This window comes from Syzygium oleosum, unplaced genomic scaffold (genome assembly GCF_021117445.2).
Source record: "Syzygium oleosum isolate NSW1041296 unplaced genomic scaffold, Sole_v2.1 Sole_v2.26, whole genome shotgun sequence".
Lineage (NCBI taxonomy): Eukaryota > Viridiplantae > Streptophyta > Magnoliopsida > Myrtales > Myrtaceae > Syzygium > Syzygium oleosum.
This window is the reverse complement of record NW_026607510.1, coordinates 1,907,463-1,930,158: the sequence shown is the minus strand read 5'-3', so window position 1 is coordinate 1,930,158 and position 22,696 is coordinate 1,907,463. Positions and strand designations below refer to the sequence as shown.

The 22,696-nt window shown below is 39.7% G+C and overlaps 1 protein-coding gene across 1 annotated transcript; it reads right to left on the bottom strand.

Annotated features, from left to right (window-relative positions):
* Positions 1-823: 823 nt before the first annotated feature.
* LOC115682470 (beta-galactosidase 10-like) lies at positions 824-15,804 on the bottom strand. Its single transcript, XM_056303124.1, has 14 exons — positions 15,724-15,804; positions 9,944-10,032; positions 8,607-8,712; positions 7,997-8,084; positions 7,770-7,888; positions 7,108-7,269; positions 6,720-6,928; positions 6,166-6,275; positions 5,711-5,820; positions 5,301-5,408; positions 4,874-4,978; positions 4,547-4,758; positions 4,213-4,342; positions 824-871 (listed from the first exon to the last, which is right to left on the bottom strand). Exons 1-14 carry the CDS (start codon positions 15,802-15,804, stop codon positions 824-826), a joined length of 1,677 nt encoding a protein of 558 aa, XP_056159099.1.
* Positions 15,805-22,696: the final 6,892 nt, after the last annotated feature.

Below are 22,696 nucleotides of genomic sequence, written 5' to 3'. Positions count from 1 at the left end.
TAAAAGAATTTTCAAGAAGAAAATCGGTGATCACATGCGATATGTGATAAATAGAGCAAAGAGAAAAAAATGAAAAGCCGACCTTTTTTACAACTGACAATTGGACGGAAATTACAAGAACTTGGGAAACTGAGAAGTATAAGCTAAGGTGTGAACAGAACAAGAAGAATCGAGCTTCTAGTTCTAGTGACGGGTCTGCGTCTGCCACATATGCTGGGGGCTCTATCAGCATCGGGGAGCATAAAAGAAGAATGGTAAGTCTGTTTATACATGTCAGTGCATTTAATGTAATGATTAGTCATTTATGTTTATATTTTGTAGGCAGATGAATTGGGGACGGAACCCACTTTTACAGCTACATTTGAACGCACATTCCAAAAAAAAGATAAGACATGGACTGGCGCTCGAGCAAAAGCTACTAAGGTATGTAAGGTTATAGTTCGGACTTATAGGAAACTAGAATGAAAATCATGAATGTTTTAATATTTATGGTAATATATATGAATTTATTTTATTTCCATCTATAATGTTAATATAGGAAAAATATGATGAACTTTTAATGAGCATTGCTGGTGGTGATGGTGGTGATGGTGGTGGTGGTGGTGGTGGTGATGGTGGTGATGGTGGTGGTGATGGTGATGGTGGTGATGGTGGTGGTGATGGTGGTGATGGTCGTGTTGTGTCTGAGCCATCGGTTGACAGTATGGCATTATGGGTGGAGGCAGCGGGTGGGATGAAAGGAGGAAAAATATTTGGGATGGGATCCTTGTCAAGGATGTACAAATCGAAGGTTGGTGCAACTTCGTCCTCCAATGCAGCTGTTTCAAGGAGGACATAACGTGAGGAGCAGATAACCCAAGAATTGAGCCAACTGAAGCAGTTGCTTGTACAGAAGGACGAAGAAACGAAGTATTTACTTGGACAGAAGGACGAACAAATAAGGGTGATGCAACAACAACTGCAAATTGTCATGCGACATCTCGACATCGATCGCAATGAGGTTCCTCCTCTTCCTCATATTAATCCAATTGATGATGGGCATAATGCTGAGCCACAAAATGATGCGGCGAATGGTGATGGTGATGATGATGATGCTGATGATTTTATTGTCAGTCCTTCCTAGTTCATTCTCGAGTACCAAAACTGCCAACGTTTTTATGGTTGTCCCGCGTTCTTTCAATGTTTTGAATGTATTACCTTATGTTCATTAGTGCTTAGCTGCCTCTTCGTATTATGAGATTGAAAATCGAATATCATCATATGAGACTTTGCAACTTATGCATTGTAGAAATTACTATTGCTTTCTTACCAAAAAAAAATTAATATTGATAATAATTAGATTTAAAATCGAAATTATCGCTAAATAAAATTCGTCGCAAACTTAGCGACGAATTTTGTCACGAATAGCTTTCGTTGCAAATTACCAACGAAAATTGAATTTTTTTGATGGAAAAAAATCGAATTTCCAACGATTTTTGCATCGAATAATTAGCGTCAAATTTTGCAACGTATTTTCCCACAAATGTTGTTTTCGTTGGAAATTACCAACGAAAATTTTAACTTTTTGGATGAAAATTTCGCGGATTTTCCACGATTTTTTTTGCAACGAATAAGGATGAATTTATATATTATTTTTCGTTGGAAAAAAAAACAATTTATATATTATTTTTCCAACGAATTAAATTTTCGTCGGAAATTACCAACGAAACTTGCAATTTTTTGTCGGAAAAAATTGCGATTTCCAACGAATTTTTTTTTCGTTGGAAATTAACAAGGAAAAATTTTTGTCGGAAAAATCCCACATTTCCAACGAATTTTTTTTTTCGTCGGAAATTAACAACGAAAATTGTAATTTATTGTGGGAAATATTCGGGATTTCCAACGAATTTTATTTTTGTCGGAAATTACCAATGAAAATTCGTTTGTCGGAAAAATTCGAGATTTCCAACGAATTTTTTTTTCGTTGGAAATTAACACGAAAATTGTTTGTGAGAAAAATTCCCGATTTCCAACGAATTTTTTTTTCGTCGGAAATTACCAACGAAAATTATTTGTCGGAAAAGTTCGCAATTTCCAACGAATTTTTTTTTCGTTGGAAATTAAAAACGAAAATTGTAATTTCGTGTGGGAAATATTCGAAATTTCCAACGAATTTTTTTTTCGTTGGAAATTAACAACGAAAAATTTTTGTCGGAAAAATCCCACATTTCCAACGAATTTTTTTTTTCGTCGGAAATTAACAACGAAAATTGTAATTTATTGTGGGAAATATTCGGGATTTCCAACGAATTTTATTTTTGTCGGAAATTACCAACGAAAATTCGTTTGTCGGAAAAATTCGAGATTTCCAACGAATTTTTTTTTTGTTGGAAATTAACACGAAAATTGTTTGTGAGAAAAATTCCCGATTTCCAACGAATTTTTTTTTTTCGTCGGAAATTACCAACGAAAATTATTTGTCGGAAAAGTTCGCAATTTCCAACGAATTTTTTTTTCGTTGGAAATTAAAAACGAAAATTGTAATTTCGTGTGGGAAATATTCGAAATTTCCAACGAATTTTTTTTTCGTTGGAAATTAACAACGAAAAATTTTTGTCGGAAAAATCCCACATTTCCAACGAATTTTTTTTTCGTCGGAAATTAACAACGAAAATTGTAATTTATTGTGGGAAATATTCGGGATTTCCAACGAATTTTATTTTTGTCGGAAATTACCAACGAAAATTCGTTTGTCGGAAAAATTCGAGATTTCCAACGAATTTTTTTTTCGTTGGAAATTAACACGAAAATTGTTTGTGAGAAAAATTCCCGATTTCCAACGAATTTTTTTTTCGTCGGAAATTACCAACGAAAATTGTTTGTCGGAAAAGTTCGCAATTTCCAACGAATTTTTTTTTCGTTGGAAATTAAAAACGAAAATTGTAATTTCGTGTGGGAAATATTAGCGATTTCCAACGAATTTTATTTTTGTCGGAAATTACCAACGAAAATTCGTTTGTCGGAAAAATTCGGTATTTCCAACGAATTTTTTTTTCGTTGGAAATTAACACGAAAATTGTTTTTGAGAAAAATTCCCGATTTCCAACGAATTTTTTTGTCGTCGGAAATTACCAACGAAAATTGTTTGTCGGAAAAGTTCGCAATTTCCAACGAATTTGTTTTTCGTTGGAAATTCAAAACGAAAATTGTAATTTTGTGTGGGAAATATTCGAAATTTCCAACGAATTTTTTTTTCGTTGGAAATTAACAACGAAAAATTTTTGTCGGAAAAATCCCACATTTCCAACGAATTTTTTTTTCGTCGGAAATTAACAACGAAAATTGTAATTTATTGTGGGAAATATTCGGGATTTCCAACGAATTTTATTTTTGTCGGAAATTACCAACGAAAATTCGTTTGTCGGAAAAATTCGAGATTTCCAACGATTTTTTTTTTTCGTCGGAAATTACCAACGAAAATTTTTTTTGTCGGAAAAATTCGGGTTTTCCAACGAAGTTTTTTTTTCGTTGGAAATTAAAAACGAAAATTGTAATTTCTTGGCCGAAATATGAGGGATTTCCAACGAATTTTTTTTTCGTCGGAAATTACCAACGAAATTTTTTTGTCGGAAAAATGCGGGATTTCCAACGAATTTTTTTTTTTCGTTGGAAATTATCACCGAAAATTATTTTTCGCAAAAATTCGCGATTTCCAACGAATCTTTTTTTCGTTGGAAAGTAAAAAAAAAAAATTGTTTTCCGAAAAATTCGGGATTTCCAACGAAGTTGTTTTTTGTCGGAAATTACCAACGAGAATTGTATTTTTTTGTCGGAAAATTTAGCGGATTTCCGACGATTTTTGCAACGAATATTTTGCAACGAATTTTTCCAACGATATTTAGCGACGAAATTTGCCACGAATTAATTTTCGTCGGAAATTACCAACGAAAATTGAAATTTTTTTTCGTCACTATTTTCGTTGGAAATTACCAACGAATTTTCCAACGAATTTTCCAACGAATTTTTCCCACGAATATTTCCAACGAATTTTTCCAACGAATTTTTTCCAACGAAAGAATTTCGTTGGAAATTACCAACGAAAATTTAAATTTTTTGTCGGAAAATTTTGCGACGACTAATTACCAACGAATTTTTTTTCGTCGCAAAATTCGTTGGAAATTCGTTTTCCAACGAATTTTGACGAATTTTTCGTTGGAAATTTCGTTGGAAAACTCTTGTTTTTTTGTAGTGAGTTGACATTTTCCGCTTTGAGAAGGTGACTTTCGTTGGATCGCCTCCTACCTCCTCCAAGATAACAAGAACGTTTCCAGATGGCTTGAACCAGGATCGTGGGACGTGGTACCTGTTCCACATAGCAGAACAAACAATAGATATAACATGACAAGAGACAAATTTCCACTGTATATATCATCAAGTTTGAGAAAGTTGATCCACTAGGCATCATCTAAATTGTCATAGAGAACATCATTCCAAATAATCTTTGGAAGAAGACTGGGCAGTTGCAGTATCACTTTGTGTTCTAATTTTTAGAGTATGAGTTTTGTACCATCTCTGGCTAGGCTCTCCACATCCAGTGACGCATTTGTCTGGCTTGAAGCTGCCTCTGTAGTCGCACCCCTTGACACAGGGGTTCTCAAAGGAGACTAACCTAGGCCAGTAAATTCCTATAGGCTGTCCGTTTAACCATGCTAGTCCTTTTCCCATATGGATCATATCCAGCCCAACAGGTTCACTACCAGTTGGAGGGTCCACAATAGCCTGCAATATATAAAATTAAATTTTGAAAGATGGCACATTTAACTAATAGTGCACTCTTTGAACCAATGAAAACAATTCCAATGAATGCAGCGGGCATTGTCCAAGCACTCTTTACCTTGTACCACGTGAGTGGCTGGTTCTTCGGTGGTTCTGTTGTCGAAACCCAGTTTATGCTTTTCATACCAAATGGCGCCCCCAACTGTTCTCCCTCCAATCCAATCTGACAACGGAGCAAAGAACAGGTCTTTAACTTTTAAGACGACTAAACACTTTTTAATAGAGCACTGCCTATATTAATATTCTTTTCGTGGATAGTTTCTTGTGTTAATCATTCAAGTTATTAGTAGGTTCTGTCTCAGCCCCTCTCATAGGTTACAGTAACTTCATTCCCAACAGAATAGCTGCTCTATGCTGCAAGCAGAGATGGCATTTGTAGCCACGCTAATGTTTAAGCGTCACATGATATGATGTTTCTCTTCAACGAAAGATCACAATTTCAAAAACAAGAAAGATGAATTACAGAAGGAGGAGGAGGATAATACCTTGTAGGTCCATGTATATCCAGATATGTCCAATAACCCCTTGTTCAATCCCTTGATCTTCACATTAGTCAATCCAGCTGGCATCCATTCATAATGAGGCCCTGCATTCTGAAATCATCCAAAAGAAACAACCTAAGGATACTGAGCAATTAATAAAGGGCACAAAGAAGGAAGGACCTTATGAGCCAAATGGCATATAAGAAAAAGAAAGCTCTTGCTAACTTTTTATCTTTATCTGAAAAACGGCTTTGATCATCGTCAGACTCTCTTCCGAGGACCCTTTTAAACTGCACTCCACTACTTTAGTAAAGTTGGCCATTCTTTTGCTAAACAAAAAATTTAATGACTAGGGGCCAAAAGGAAGTTATTCTTCATAAACCTCGGACCAGGAGCATGAACATGGGACTCACTTGAATTCCGACTGTCAAGCTCAAAATAATGATATCATTCTTTCCAGCCTTGAGAGATATGGGAGCAGAGAAGTTGAAAGGTACGTTCGACCCATTTCCATAACCACTACCTGAATATTGACAGTGCAATAATCAAACACCAAAGTTTGAAGTGCAGCTGCGCATTATGAGCAGATGACTGAATGAAAGATCTTCCTCCAACATATAACATGACAAGAGCTCGCCCTTAAAAACAATATGCCACTAAAAGCAGGCCATGGAACGAAAAAGACATCACATGATGAAAAATCCACACTCATGAACTCTCAAGCGAAGATCAGTTTGCACCACACATGGCTGATAAAGACATGGATGAAATGGAGGCATAATTGAAAGCAAATGCTAGGCCACAACTTGAAGGACAAGTGGAAGAAGTTCCCTCTAGGAAGAAATCTCAGAGGAGACACAACGCTAACCTTGAAGTTTCTGATTCACAAAAGCACGGAGACCATGACCCTTTGATTCAACCAGAAGGAAAGGTCGGCTTCCTCCCTTTAGGCAATCCTCATTTTCCGCGACATTTATACTAAGAATATGCAAAGAAAAAGCATTCATCAGAAGTTGCTCAATCAAGATCCGTTCATCATCAAGATGTATACAAGGGCACATTCGCTAGGAAGCTAATCTAACTACGAAGAAAGTGAAGAATCCAAAAAGAGGCCAATTGCTGATAAAAAGTATGAAGAAAGTGCAGAAGAATTAGAAAGGGAGAAAAGAGGAATAGAAACACCGACAATATTATACAGATATATGCAGAAATAATTGACCTCCTCAACTGTGAACGTCGAACATTATCTTTGCTTTTTATATAGTTCCACTTCAATCTGGGACATGGTAACCATATGTATATTTTGGGTAGGAATAATTTATTAACAAATATGCCAGTGACTTTCTACTAGTGATCCTCTTCTCTGCATCAGAAAGGGCCACTATATTTGGGTAAATGAAATCTACAGAGATAAAGAACAACCTTGTTGTATACCAAAGGTAGTCTGTTGTATACTTTGTGGTGTTGAGGTGATCCGCAAAACCGTTCAGACTAAGGTCTTCTTTTCCCCATAGTCCAGGTTTCTCGGTGAATATTTCCCATTTAAGAGCTTTCAGATCCTTATCCAATGATGAGGCAGATGGTATCAAAGATTCTGGTACCATATTGACCACGGAGCTCTGGGAGCGAACCTGTTCGAGTTATGCTGTTAACACTGAGGTGATTCTAGAGAGGACTCGTAAGAAAACCAAAGGCATGCACACCAAAGGGAAAAAATATGGGTCCAAACCCAAGCTTTTGTTTAAGAATGCGATGCATCACAACAAGAAAAATGCTTATTATAAAAAGTCATAGGAGTTCAAAGTGTTACCTTTGCTGAGTTAAATACTACATTCTTGCAGTCAGGAAGAATGCTGACTGACCATGCAGGCAGATGATAAGACATGTTTCGGAATTGTACTGTCTTGTCTTCTTTGTCAGCGATGTTTGCCAGAAAGGCAACACAAAATCCTGAAGAAGTGTAGACATCGGCCTATGCAAATTTTGGTCAGAAAATGACAATTCAATAAGGTTAATCGGGATTGGGAAAAAAAGGTTGATTTGTCTCAAAAGTTGCAACACATAAAAACCGTAAAATATATCATAAAGGAATATAAACAGTAAAAATCAGAATATGCATCATTGCAACTACTAAGTGTGACACTTTTTCTCAACCGTCAACTATCAAGAGATGTTCTAATTTTAATAAGCTTTTAACTGGAAAAATATTCCAAAGTACCCTATCAACTTGCACAAACGAACATGATTTCCAATATAACTCCTCATGTAACTTAGTATGATCCGATTTCATGTGACAAGTGCCAAAGAAAATACGGCAATGATGTTCTGCAGACGATGAAGTAAACAGGTGATTAAGTAAAAAGGTGATGCTATGTTGATGTTAATATTTGATAAAGGTCCCAGTTAGCATCAGAACAGAAGTCATAGCATTGAGAAGTGAAAAACAAACCACAGAAAGAAAGAATCGATCACCTCGGCATTGGGACCTAATGACAGAGTAGTTGGTTCACTGTTCAACAGCGCTTGCTCACATAACATTATGGATTTGTTAAGGTCCTTTAGATGTCCCCACTTCGGGAACCTTGGTAAACCTGAAAGCAAGCAGTCAAATTAGTAGCCAAAATATACTCGAACTTTAAAAGCACTCATAATTATCAATTTTAAACATGCGCATGTACATGCAAACAAACTATGCTTACCATATTCATCAATTGGTGCCTCATAGTCATAACTTGTGGTGATGAATGGCCCGCCATTAGTACGACCAAAATTTGTTCCTCCATGATACTAGGCAAGACAGAGCATAACATAGGTAATTAGTATATGAAAGGATGAGTCATATACAAGGTTAATTACCAATCAAGCACTAAATAGAGGATGAGATACACATCCAAATCTATCTATACATCAATTCATACCGTAAACTTGACTTCCATCATTAGCGATCTTCATTAATGATGGGTGACCTCCTTCATATAAAAGAAGAATATCCACAAAGTTCCGCAAATGATAGAAAACTCAACTAGTAGCATATCCACCTACTTTATTAACCAGTAAAAGGGCGAGAGATTATTTTCTTTCTTCTGGAAAACTAAAACCAGTATTATAAAACAGGACCTAGAGATAAAAGAAATAGTATCATACTTCTACTAAGGAAGATACTTCTTTGCAGAAAAGTTATCAATTGCAACCCTCACATCAAATGTTCCAATTCCTTTAACGTAGGAAATTATATACAGGTACAGTTATTGGACAGGTCGATTGGCTAGTGCATAGAAAAGGGTACGATTCTAAAAGAAGCGAATTTACCATGTAATATTTTTGCACACACCCGCCTTTCTGGAAGAACCGCGCAACTGAAAATGCAATGTCTTCTGGTGGCCGGTGTGGATCTCTCCCCCCAAAAGTCTTAAACCTGAAAAAGGAGGGTCATCATAATTTATCAGGATCACATGATTCAAAAGGAACCACCTGTATTATTTTAGCTGCATGCTCGGTGCATATTTAACAAATAGATTTAACTCTATCAACAAGTTACCATCTAAAAAGGCTGATATCCTGGTCTTTCTATGAGACATCAACAATGTGTCATGAGACAATAAAGTTATGTGGGCTTGTTTCTTAAGTATTTAAACTAGTCCCAACAATTAAAGATCGTTCACCTATGAAAATCAATCAAGCAACTCATTAGTCCATTGTTGCTTGAAATGCTAACTTAAGTCCAAAATTTCTCGATTCCCCAAAGCTACAATTCTCTGCAGCACAACTACAACACGGCACAGATGTTGCACAGCAACAGCAATACTATATGGACTATCTGTGTATAAGGCCATTAGGGACCCGATATGCAAGCAGAGTGGAATATTTTAACCCAAGAGAAGACTTGTCTTCACAATGCTCTCTCGCCAACAACAATACTTAAGTACAGTTTGGAGAAAAACAAATGAAAGAATTCAAAGTTTCCTGACTAAATCGTGTTCACCTGCCTTTCGTAAACAAAAACAGCGGCAATGACTTTACCCAGGAACATCCTAAATAATTAAGACAGTCCCACAAAAAATAAATCCTTAAGATACTTTAAAGATTATTGAACCAGGACAGAAGGAACTCTCCGGAGAAGGTAATATTACAAATCAAATCTGTACTATCACAGATGGACCAACATGATACTAAGGATCACATGCACTGGGCCTAATTCACCAGGTGTATGCAATTTGTGGCCGTAATACAACAGATGCCATAGTGAATCTGCCACCAAATCAGAATTTAACCAAACCAATAATGTAGCACAGTACACAATTCTTCATGAAGGTCCACAGAGACAACCAGCTTCTGCAAACAATACATTTCAAATACTTTGAGAATTACTAAAAGCGTTGTGCAAGTTTAACTCTCTTCATTCCACTTAGTCAAATATTAGATGCAGGTTCTATCATGATTCAAGTAAGGCAGACAAACCAAAGAAAGGCAGGGATAGTTAAAAGGAACCAAACCTAATGGAAATGGTAAAGTATGTGTTCATTCAGAAAGAATGGAAGAACTTAAAGAGAAGTTAAGTGTCATGCCATCAAAATTCTCCAAAACGCAGAGGAAGTGCTATCAGAAAGAATAGGAATCAACTTAAGCATCCTGAAAAAAGACATTACCATCCAGGCCAATTTTCAGTCCAAATTTTGGGCTTCTTTGGAGAATTGGGAACATAATGATCACAATAGAAGGCATTGCAAGTAGCTATCTGCAGAGCACGAGAAACTCCAGTTAAAGATGAATGGCGATAAAATAAGTCTTTGGTTCACCATGCCAAAAACAGGGAATAACGCTACTTCTAGTACTATTTAGTCTCAATAATGCAACCCCTCAAAATCAGAAAACATCAGAGAGCAGATGTCAGAAGTATCCTCATCAAAAGCAAAATATATAGTTAGCATTTTACTGCACACAAATGCTGCAGTGCACTTTCAATGTGCTTGGATTTATGGTGAGACCTTGGTTTCTTAGCCTGAGCTATTGCCCCATTGTTGTCATAAAACAATGTAATCGGCTGTTCAATGGAAGGACCCACTCCTGTTTTGAAACGAATTTCTTCATCCAAGCCGCTTCTTTCGCTGCTTCAGAAGCAGCTACATACTCTGCCTTAGTGGTGGAATCAGCAGTTATGCTCTATTTGGAACTTTTCCAATTAACTGCACCACCATTGAGCATAAAGACAAATCCATAAGTAGACTTATAATCATTAGGATCTGATTGAAAATCAGAATCAGTAGATGCTTCAACTTAAACTCTCTTTCTCCATATATCAAGAATAGATCCTTAGTCCTTCGTAAGTACTTAAGAATAGTCTTGATTGCTATCCAGTGCTCTTCCCTTCATACTGATATCTACTAGTAACGCTTATAGCATGCGCAGTATCAGGTCTCGTACATAGGATAGCATACATTATGCTACCAATAGCGGATGCATATGGTATTTTTTCCATTCACTCTCTCTTCAGGATTGTTGGGACACATATTCTTGGAAAGGTGGATTCCATGCCCAGAAGGCAACAATTATCTTTTGGAATATTGCATGTTAAAACACGTTAACACTTTGTCTATGTACATAGATTGTGAAAGGCCAATCAATCGTCTCGATCTATCTCAATAGATTTTGATACCTAATATATAGGTTGCCTCTCCTAAATCATTAATGGAGAATTTATGTGGCAAGAATAGTTTAATCGATGATATCATTGGTATATCAATCCCGATCAAAAGTATGTCATTAACATACAAAACTAGAAACACAATTGCATTCTCATTGATCTTTTTATATACATAAGGCTCATCCGGGTTTTTTTGATGAAATCAAACGATTTGATTACCTCATCAAAACGGATGTTCCAACTTCTGAAGGCTTGTTTGAGTCCATAATGGCTCTCTTAAGCTTACACACCTTCCGATTACCACATTAGATTCAAAACCCCTTGGTGGTTCCATATGTCTTCTTCGAGGAACCTATTTAGGAAAGCCGTTTAGACATCCATATGGAATATCTCATAGTCAAGGTGCCCAGCTATAGCCAACATGATCTGAATGGATTTTAGCATGGCTAACAATGAGAAAGTCTCATCATAATCAACCCTTTTTTTGACGATATCCTTTTGCTACCAACCGTACCTTGTAAGTTCCAACTTGACCATCAGCATTTATCTTCCTCTTTGTTGACACCTAAATTTTAACTAGTTATTTAGGAACAATTGCATAGAAAATTAAAGATTAATTTTTTTAATCCCTAAACAAAAAATATAATTAGATGGCATAGCATATAGTTTTTAGGAGCATTTATCATATAGCTTAGTTACATTTTGCATATTAATTGGACCGGCGGTGGATGGACTCGAGTGAACGGCTCTGAACTTAATGAAATTGGACTAAGCCCGCGTTCAAGAAAATTCTTGGCCAAGCCCATGAACATTATAAGAGCTAAAATTTTCATTGGAAAATGTCGAGTTGGAAAATATTGATTTGTTAATCTTGATATTATCACGATTCAAACTGAATGAATTGATATTATCACAGAGATATTGTAATATTTTCTTTGAATCAAAATAGGAAATAATTGCAAGCAAAAAAACCTAAACTTTGCCTATAAATACATTCAATGAGGATTCTCTCGGGAGGAGGCAACAATTGAGAGAAACAGAGAGAGGGGGCACCCAATTCATACACACGGAGAGAGAGAAGCAGAGTAGTCGTGTGGCCTTTAGAGAAAAAGAGAGGGGGGTCTTCATCATCATCATCGTGGCTTTTCCTATGTGAGTCCACATTGTGAGAGAAAAAGAAAATCGTGAAGAGAGGGGGATTGAGAGTTCCACGTACGCAATACAGAGAGAGAGAGGAAGAAAAAACAATAGAGAGATTTCCTCTCCTCCTGTAGTTCGCTGCATGTGGCCATCAAGCTCCACGATTGTCACTGTGCCTGTGTTTCTACTACCACTTCCCACGTGGTGACGAGCAGCACGTCCCTCTTGGAGCCCCTTCGGCGAAGTCCAAACTGATCCAAGCCTCAACGACGAAGCCTTCTATTCATGGAGACGAGTCGAGCCTATTGACACCAGAGATTTTCCTCCGAGGCGCCTGCTATTTCCCGACTAGCTCCTGCGACGATCGGCATTGCTCGCTGTCCGCTGCTCTCTGCTCTGTTGAGCTGCCGCCCTTGACGACGAAGAGTTGCTGCTGCCACTCCGTCTTGACGCCCAGCACCTGCCGCTTCTGTTTCGCGACACCCAAAGGCTGCTCATCGCCGCCGGTGTTGTTCCGTGCAAGGTCAATCCTTGCCGGCACCACATTCGCCGGTTCCGTTTGCCGTCGGTCCTCTGATCCGCACTCCCGATCCGCCGGCGATTCGAATTTGGAAAGTTATTTGCGCATTTAGGTAAATATCTCATCCGAATCAATTTGGATATTTTATTGCTTATTCCATGCTTATCGTTATCTAACTTTGCATATTTGAGCAATAGGCACTATTTCAATTAGGATTTATTTCCTAATCCGCAACACGATATGATCTTTTGATTCTATCTATAACCCTTTAGGTGGAATTATTAGATTGCGCGGTTAGAAAATTTATCTTGATCTTTAAGCCTTAAGATTATGATATTGATTCTATTTTTGCGGAAATATCAAGTTGATGGGATAGCGTTGCTAATTGTTATTTTTGGTGGGTGATTAGTTTGTTTACCTTTGATTGCTTACTTTATAGAATATATATTGCACGTTATATAGGTTAGTTTTAATAATAAAAGAAATCCCCCTTGCTTAATTTAAAAACTGCGATTTAACTGAATATTCTTTGGAAATCTTGAATGTGTGTTACTTGTCAAATTTGGATAGAATTTGAAAATTTCGAAATCTTTTGAATATATCCAAGATATTCAAGATAGCAAAATCTTTTCAAGATGTGACCGGTTAGGAAAATCTCCTAATCCGCAACCGCACACATGGGAATCAGTCTATCTATCAGGCTTTAGATAGAGTTATTTCCATAGCGGGTATTTCGAATTTTTAGGGTCGATCTGTCAGGCTCCAGATCGAAACTTAATTCGAAAGATTTAACGGTTATAATGTTTCTATTAAAAGATTTGCGACTTGAATTTAAATTTGAAAATGCATAAAAAATACAAAAAAAATTCATAAAAAGAAAATCTAAATTTTTTTTTTGTACCTTTGAACTCTAAGTCAGAATTCATCAAAATTGCCGAATTGAGCGTTTTTCTTGAGATTGGTACCGAAAGGACGTTAGGATAATCTAGCGTAACCAAGTCCCCGGATTTATAATCTTTGGTTCGTAGAAATAAAATAGTATTCCTGCTATTTTATTTAGGTTTCTAATCAATCTACCTTAAATGATTAGTGGCGGCTCCCATTGAAAATACTTGCATGCTCATAATTGGACATAAGTTGCGAATTGGTAGAGTTTGGGAGAACTCGAGCTAGGTTAGTTAATTTAATTGATCTAGTAATCCATTAGCCTAAGATTGGAAAACCTGATTTTTAGGTCGCGACAGCTTGGCGACTCCGCTGGGGACTGACTTGAATTTTTTGAAAATTTAAGGAGGACTTAGGCCAGAAAATTTTCATGGAAAAATCACTCGATTTGGCAAAATTTGATTGAATTCTCATTCTTAGGTGTTAAATGGTTTTGCAGAATGGGAGTTATAAGGGGAGTAGTGATTGGCTAACCCTTTGTTTTGCAGGCTTGGTGGATTGGAATTGTGATTTAATTTTTGTACTATTGAAGCAGTGTTTGCATGTAATTGTTGTGCATGATTTACCATATTTGCACTACATCACACACAACCTGTGACCGGACCCGGGTCACACCCATAGTTTTAAGATGGTATTTAGATGGTTCTTTAACCTTGGCAGTAAGGCTTCGCTAAAGGTTATCCCATTTGGATCCCGAAAATTTTTCCAAAAAATGGCTCAAGGGCCGTCCTCATGCACATGAGGCTACGATGCATGGGGGTTGCCCTTGTTGACCGAACCAAGCCGAAGTGATTGGACCCGACTAGTCATGACTATTGTATGCGAGGCTGCGACTAGTCATGATGATTGTGCGCGAGGCTGCGACATGTCGTTCCGTTCATCATTTCACTTTGCAAAAGCCTTTAGGGTAGATTGATTAAGATTTAAACTCACGATTCATGTGTATGTCTCTGTGATTGACACTTTCTCCCCAAAGGTGGTAATTTCTTGAGCTTTATCTTTGGTTTTCTTTATCTTATTTTGGGTCGGTCCTTGATTTAGGTTGAGTCATTTGGCACGTGGTCTATATATGAATGGGTCGCCTCGATATCCGTTTCGTGCCTACTCCGAAGCTAGAGCTCAAGAAGTTATGGGGCCAGTTGAAGCCAGATGGTCAGCAGTACGTTCTCAAGCGCATTGGATTCATGCTGCCAATCCTAGACATAGATGTTCAGAGCGGGATCATGCAGGCACTTGCTCATTTTTGGTGCCCCGAGACGACCACATTTGTGTTGGGAGGTAAGTTTGAGCTGACACCGACTCTGGAAGAATACAGTATTGCCATTGGAAAATCGATTGAGTTGGATATAGTTGAACCACCCATTCGGGTAGATCCTGTAGTAGCGCTTGCTAAATTTTTGAGTTTGACCAAAAAAGAAATTGAAAAAGTGCTAAAGGGTAATTGTCAAGCATGCCCAGTATCTTTTCTTATTGAATGTTTCGAAAATAGCTCCGTCCTCATGAGATCTAAGATTTTTATCTTAGTTTTTTTTGGACTCATCATTTTTCCATTCCGTCAAAATGCTATTGATCCTGTGATAGCTTGGACGGTAAAACTAATATGTGGTGGAGTTAGTTTCATAAACACAATTTTGGCAGAGACTTTCATATCTCTGACACGATTCAAGAAAGAAAAAGATAGAACTTTTCGAGCCCCAATTGAGCTTTTACAAATATGGCTTTTCTCACACCTTTCTCAATTTGGGAAAAATATGACTGTATTTGAAATGGGCATGACTAATAACCCTATTTTAAGGTTCAAACAAATACAAGATCAAACTAAGAGTTTGCACTATACATAATAGGTCCATCTATTCAAGGATCCAAACTCTAAGATTTTCCTTTGGCAAGCTGTGTGGTTTCGGGAGGTTGAGGCTCGACTATGCCATGGCGATCAGAAGCCCGTACCTTTGATGGGCATTTATGGGGCAACCAGCTATCAGCCTCTTCGAGTTACACGACAATTCCGAGTTTTGCAGGATGTCCCACCTCCACTCAGGCCCAATGAATTTCAAGTCCAGTTCGAGAAGGGCGAGTGCTACAGAGCCGAGCTTAGGCGTCATTCTGAGGCTTGGCAGAAATGTTCCACTCAGAAGCTGATTTGGCCTGCAAATGAGCCCACCGAAAGGATGAAGAGTCACTTTGCCACGACCCGGTATATTCAGTATCATACCATCCCTGCTGAGATACTCCCGAAGATCCCGGTTGTGATAGTACGGCATACCCGTCGGACCCAAATCAAAATCAGTGAAGAAAAGGCGATGAAGGCCTAGGAAAAGGCAGATGCTTTGGCTGAAGAGAATGCACGATTACAACGTGCCTTGAAGGCCCATTCGTCTATAGATCACGTGGCCTCAAAAAAGAGGAAGACCATTTGATTTCATGTTTGGTTTAGGGAGTTTTTCTTTTTTTTTTTAGGAGGAAATGCTAGCTTACTATTGACGTTTTCTGGTAATAGATGTTGCTGTTTCTGGGCGATCTTTCTAGGAATTCCTTTGAGACATTTTCCATTTTGGGCAATTCAATGAGAAACATTAAGCTATAATTTGTAAATTTTAGAATTAGTCCAAGTTTTTATTTTATTTATTACTGAATAAAGCAATCTGGAATTTTGAAATTTACTGGATGAATCAGTCTTTCGAAAGAAGTTTCGTCTTGGGGGTCTGGAGGATGTCATGGACCGACTCGCTATTCTTACTTGTTGTATTTATTCGATTGTTACTTTCTGTAGGTAATTTGCCACGGATCCCCCTCATCCTTATAATACTCGATCAGTGACCAAAAGAAGGATGGTCAATCAAGCTGAGATTGCAGCCATGATTGACGAAAAGCTAAAAGAACACATGAATGCAATGAATGAGCAGATCGCGGCTACCATGTCCAAAATGATGAGTGATCTCATGGCCAAGCAGCAACAGATCAATGCTGCCTCTCCATCGGAGATTCCACCTCCAACCCGTCAAGGCCTCCGCCTTGACAAAACTCCCGCAGTAAACACTGATCCAACCTTTCAACTGGATGATGCCATTTTGACTGACACTAGTGTATCTCCGGCGGCCCATGTTCTTCATCCACCCCCCAATGATGAGAATGCCAAGTTGCTGGCTAAGCTCGACCAGAGGTTACGTGAAGTGGAGGGAACTCAAAGTGTTCCGCCTGTTGATTTGTCTATTTTTGCCCGGGTCCAAGTGCCCGATAAATTCAAGATGCCAGCTTTCGAGAAGTATGACGGCACCTCAAACCCAATTCAGCACATCGAGATGTACCAGGGGCTCATGAATAGATATATTTCTAACGGACCTCTAATGATCCAATCCTTTCAAGCAAGCTTGAAGGATGCTGCAATGAGGTGGTATACCAACCACCAGATCAACCGGAAGGAGTCGTGGGAAGAGGTGGCAAACCTTTTTGTCAAGCACTTTAAGTTCAATCTCGATGTCACCATTACAAGGAAAGACCTGGAGAGAGCTGAGCAGAAAAAAGGTGAGACTCTAAAGGAGTATGCCACTCGCTGGAGGAACATGGCAGGACAGATCATGCCTGAACCCTCAGAACGTGACTTAATGAAATTGTTTGTGTCCACTCTACCGCAGCCGGTTCATTCACGAATGTTAGTAACGGCCGTCCAATCTTTTAGCCAGCTGATAGCCATGGGTGAGGAGATTGAGTCCGGACTCAAGAAAGGATGGTACAGTGAGTCGGGTTCATCAGGCAAGAGATTTGCTAGTAAGAAGGACAAAGAGCATGTCCCTGAAGTCAACATGACTTATGTACAGAAGACGCCAGCTCAGGCCCCGAAGCTACAATTTACCACCCAGTAGCCAGCCTCTTATGGGCAGCAAGGCCAGCAGAACCCACGCCAGCAGCGCAAACCTCGCCAGTTTACTCCACTTCCTGGAACGTTATCTCAGGTACTGGCGGTGCTAAGGAAAAAGAACTTGCTGAGTTCAGAACCACAAAGATTTAACGCTACCGGCTTTGCAAGGTACGATCCGTTAAAGAAATGCGATTACCATAGAGGTGAGGTAGGACATTCGACAGATGATTGCCAAGTGCTCAAACATCGAGTACATGATCTACTCGAGACTGGAGCGTTTGCACTACAGCCAGCCGGTAAGCTTAATGTGCAGAACAATCCACTCCCTGATCATTCGAACAGTGCAAATGTTGTCCTTGGCCCAGGGGTCAAGCAGGTTCAAGACTTCAGGGTCCCTTTCGAGGATATGTTCGATGCTTTAGTCCGAGATGGTTATGTTTCGACTGGCGAAGTGGTGTCATTCAGTGAAATAGAGAAGAAGGTGGATGAGTTGGTAAGAGAGGGAATGATTGGGACAGCGGATGAATTCGGGGTAGTGGCCACTATATCTCAGGTCATCATTGACTGGAATGAAGAACTCGTAATGTTGACCGATGAGTAAGTTAAGTTGGATCCTGAGCTAACTGACATGCCCCCTCTCGAGGACGCCTCTGACGATGATCTCGGGATCGTTATACCCGATGCTTCTGAAGTATTGGTGCTGGCATCACCTCAGCCCTACGCTTATGAAAGTGACAAGATGGTTCCATGGTCATACAATGTTGATCTGATAATGAGGTCAGGGCGAACTTATGCTGATAATCAACCGGCCAAGCCAGTGGCCGAGAAAGAAGCAAAGGAATTCCTAGCTGTGATTAAGGCTAGTGAATATAGCGTGGTTGATCAGTTGAGAAAGTTACCTGCACAAGTCTCGTTGTTGGAACTTCTCCAGACATCAGATAAGCATCGGGGTGCTCTGATGAAGGTTTTGAGCGAGATTCATGTGCCCGAGACTATTGAAGAATATAAGCTAGAGGGGTTTGTCGGGGCGATCCTCCTCAAGGATCAAGTAGCATTTTCTGATGAGGAAATCCCAGTTGAAGGACGTGATCATAATAAGGCACTTCATATATCAGTGAAGTACAAGGAGACTCACATGGCTAGGGTGCTTGTTGATAACGGGTCAGCTTTGAATTTGTGCCCGTTGGCTACTTTGAAAAGGCTAGGCATTGATCCATCTACCATGCAAGCAGCCAGGACTTCTGTTCGAGCCTTTGATGGAGTAAAGAAGGATGTGATAGGCCAGATTAACTTAGAGCTGCAAATCGGACCTTCGGTGTTCGATATTCTTTTTCAATTGCTGGATATCCCTTCTGCTTTTAATTTCTTGCTGGGATGGCCATGGATCCACAATGCAGGCGCAGTGCCCTCCAGTTTGCATAAGAAGATCAAGTTTGTGGCTGAGGCAAAGTTGGTTACAGTTTATGGAGAGGAAGATCACCGAATCTTCAATGCGACATCGGTCCCATACATAGAGCTTGATCATGTTGAGGAGGATAGCTATCATTCATTTGAGATAGTTCAAGTTGTTCAGGCTTCCTCTGATATGCCGTTGTCCGTTCCTGAGGTTTCTAATGCAGCTATCATGGTGGCCAAGGTCATGGTCGGTAATGGTTTTGAACCAGGTCAGGGTCTTGGGAAGGAAGGTCAAGGCATTCATGCCCCGATTGAGACAAATGGACAATCCTACAAGGCTGGTTTGGGATATCATGGGCCGGGAAGCCGCGGACAAGACCTCGGTTGTTGCAGAGGCCGAAGAGGAGTAGGTCAAAGTCCCTTACCACCTCCCATTGACCACATCTTTCGCTCAGCTGGAGTAGTGGGGGGGGGTATGAGCGTTTAAAGCCGAGCCCGACTGAGGATGATCTCGGGCTTGTCTTTCCTAAGTCGCCACAAGCCCTAACTGACTTGCCTAAGAAGTACGGTAAAGCGATTTTGGTTAGTTTGTCTGATGATTCTGAGGATGACCAGCCACCCTGTATTTTCAAGAAACCGGAGTTGAGGGTGGTGGACATTGACTTTAATGATAGTATACCCTACCTCACCGGTTGGTTTGCTGAGACCTCCATTGGTGCAATCACTGAAGGACCACTTGAAAGGATGGGCGCTGGCCCTCAAGAGTAATTATTTCCAGTTTTCGTATCTCCCCTGCGTGGGAATCTTTATTGCTTTTTTTCGATTTTCATTCATGTTGCATTTAGGTTTTTCAATCCAATAAGATGTAATTCATTGATTCGATATCAGTAAAATTACAGAGATTTTTATCATTTTGAATCTTGTTGAAGTGCCTCAAACCAACCCGATGACGATAACTAACGATTGAAAAAATTTGTCATCTGCGGTAAGAACTGAGGGTTGGGCTTCTCAAGAATTCTCGTCTCGAGGTCTTCGAAAGCAAAATGAATTTCAAAAAGCAAGGATCAATTTTCGAAAATTGCATGTAGTTAAGCCCTGTCTTGTCTTTTTGATCCTTTTTTTTTCATGCTTTAGGACTAATCTCGAGGCATGCGAAGGGATGGGAATCGTGGATCCTCATATATGTGATGCAAGTCAATCCGATGACTCAGACGATTCTAATCCGAATGATGAAGAGATACGACAGAACTTGGAAATCCATGAAAAATCCAAGCCTCTGACTGTTGAAGAAACCGTAGTGATCAACCTTGGCGACACGGAGAATCCTAGAGAGGTGAAGATTGGGGCATGTCTCCCTGAAGATGTGGCCAAACGCTTGACCCAATTGTTGAAGGATTATCAAGACATCTTTGCCTGGTCTTATGCTGACATGCCGGGTCTCGATCGATCGATCGTCGAACATTGTCTACCGACTGATTCTTAGGTTGAGTCCGTGAAGCAAAGGCCGCGAAGTGCTAAGTCAGAACTGGCAAAGAAGATCAAGGAAGAGGTCATGAAGCTTCTTGACGTGGGATTTATTGAGACTACCCAATCTCAGAATGGGTCGCTAATATAGTCCCAGTGTTGAAGAAAGACGGTCGGGTTCGAGTGTGTGTTGACTATCGAGATCTGAATAAAGCTATTCCTAAGGATGATTTTCCACTCCCACACATTGATGTGCTTGTGGACAGCACAGCCGGGTTCGAACTATTTTCCTTCATGGATGGTTTCTCAGGTTATAATCAGATCTTGATGAATGAGGATGATAAGTTGAAAACAGCATTTACCACTCCATGGGGGACATTTCATTACAAGGTGATGCCCTTCGGTCTCAAAAATGCTGGGGCAACTTACCAGCGGGCAATGGTCACGTTGTTCCATGACATGATGTACAATGAGATTGAGATCTATGTTGACGACATGATTGCAAAAACTCAGCGTGGAGAAGATCACATAGAAACCTTGACGAAATTATTCGACAGGCTTTGCAAGTTCAAATTGCGCCTCAATCCGGCAAAATGCGTGTTCGGGGCAGCCTCTGGCAAACTACTCGGCTTCATTGTCAGTAACAAAGGGATTGAGATTGACCCGTCAAAAGTGAAGGCCATTTGTGAAATAAAATCTCCCTCTTTGGTGAAGGAAGTTCGTAGCTTAATGGGTAGACTAAACTATATAGCCAGATTTATTTCTCAGCTATCTGAGACAGTGAAACCTTTCTTTAAACTTCTCAAGAAGAATGCGCTGGTTAGATGGGATGAAGAATGTGAACAGGCATTCGACAAGCTTAAGCACTACCTGATGAATCCGGCGGTGCTTGTTCCGCCGACGCCGGGGCAACCTCTAACACTGTACCTTACAATCCACAGTGAGTCCTTAGGCATCATGCTTGCTCAGAAAAGTGAGGAGGATGGAAAAGAGCGTGCGATTTATTATTTAAGTAAGAAGTTCACCACCTCTGAGATGAACTATTCTGAAGCAGAAAGAACGTGCGCATCACTAGTCTGGGCTACACAGGTTGAGGCAATACACTTTGCACTATCAGATATTGCTTGTAACAGAGCGTGATCCCGTCAAATACTTGCTCAATCAACCCGCTTTGGTTGGAAAACTGGCAAAATGGCAGATTCTCATCTCAGATTCAATGTTCAATTCTTGTCTCAAAAATCAGTCAAAGGACGAGTAATTGCTGACGTCCTGGCCGAAAATCCTGGGAAAAATGAGGATCTGGGTCTGCTAGAGGATAGAGTCATGCCAATTGATGAGTATGTATGGACCATGTATTTTGATGGGGCCGTAAACTTGTCAGGATCAGGTATCGGGGCAGTTTTAATATCCCCAGGCGGACAACATTATCCAGTGGCAGCAAAACTTATATTTCCTTGCACGAACAATATCGCTGAATATGAAGCATGCATCCTCGGGTTACAAGCTACAATCGAAATGGGAGTAGCTCGACTTAAGGTGTTTGGAGATTCAGCCCTCATTATTCTTCAGACCGTTGGTAAGTGGCAAACTAGAAATGCTAGGTTGCAGCCCTATCACACCTATCTAGAGGAGTTGGTGGAAGAGTTTGAAGACATTTCGTTTGAATACTTGTCAAGGACTCAAAATCATTTTGCCGATGCTCTGGCTACGTTATCAGCAATGCTACGAGTAACAAGTGGGTTAGAAGTTGAACCTTTAAAGATAGAGGTCTTACAGAAACCGGCTTATTGCATGGCCATGACAGAAGAGCCCGACGGCAAGCCGTGGTATCATGATATCAAGGCATATCTTCAAACACAGGAGTTTCCTGAGAAAAGTACCGCATATGACCAAAAGTATATTAAGAAAATGGCGTCGAAGTTCTTCTTGAGCGAAGAATGCCTATACAAGCGGTCTTATGATTCGGTTTTATTAAGGTGTGTTGATTCAACCGAGGCTGTTCGTTTGATGCTAGAAGTACATGAGGGAGTATGTGGTCCGCACATGAATGGTCATATGCTAGCAAGGAAGATAATGAGGATGGATTATTACTGGCTTGCATTCAGCATGTCCGGAGTTGTCACAAATGCCAGATCCATGGTGACAAGATTAATACTCCTCCGAATGAATTGCATCAGATGTCTGAACCATTGCCATTTTCTATGTGGGGCATTGATGTGATTGGCCCAATCAATCCTAAAGCGTCAAATGGACATCGGTTTATCCTGGTCGCTATCGATTATTTTTCGAAGTGGATCGAAGCTATGTCCTATACGACAGTGACGGCCTGGAATGTAGTGAAGTTCATTCGTCGAGACATCATTGCTCGATATAGTGCACCTGAGACCATAATTACTGACAATGGGTCGAATCTAAATAATAAATTGGTGGATGATCTG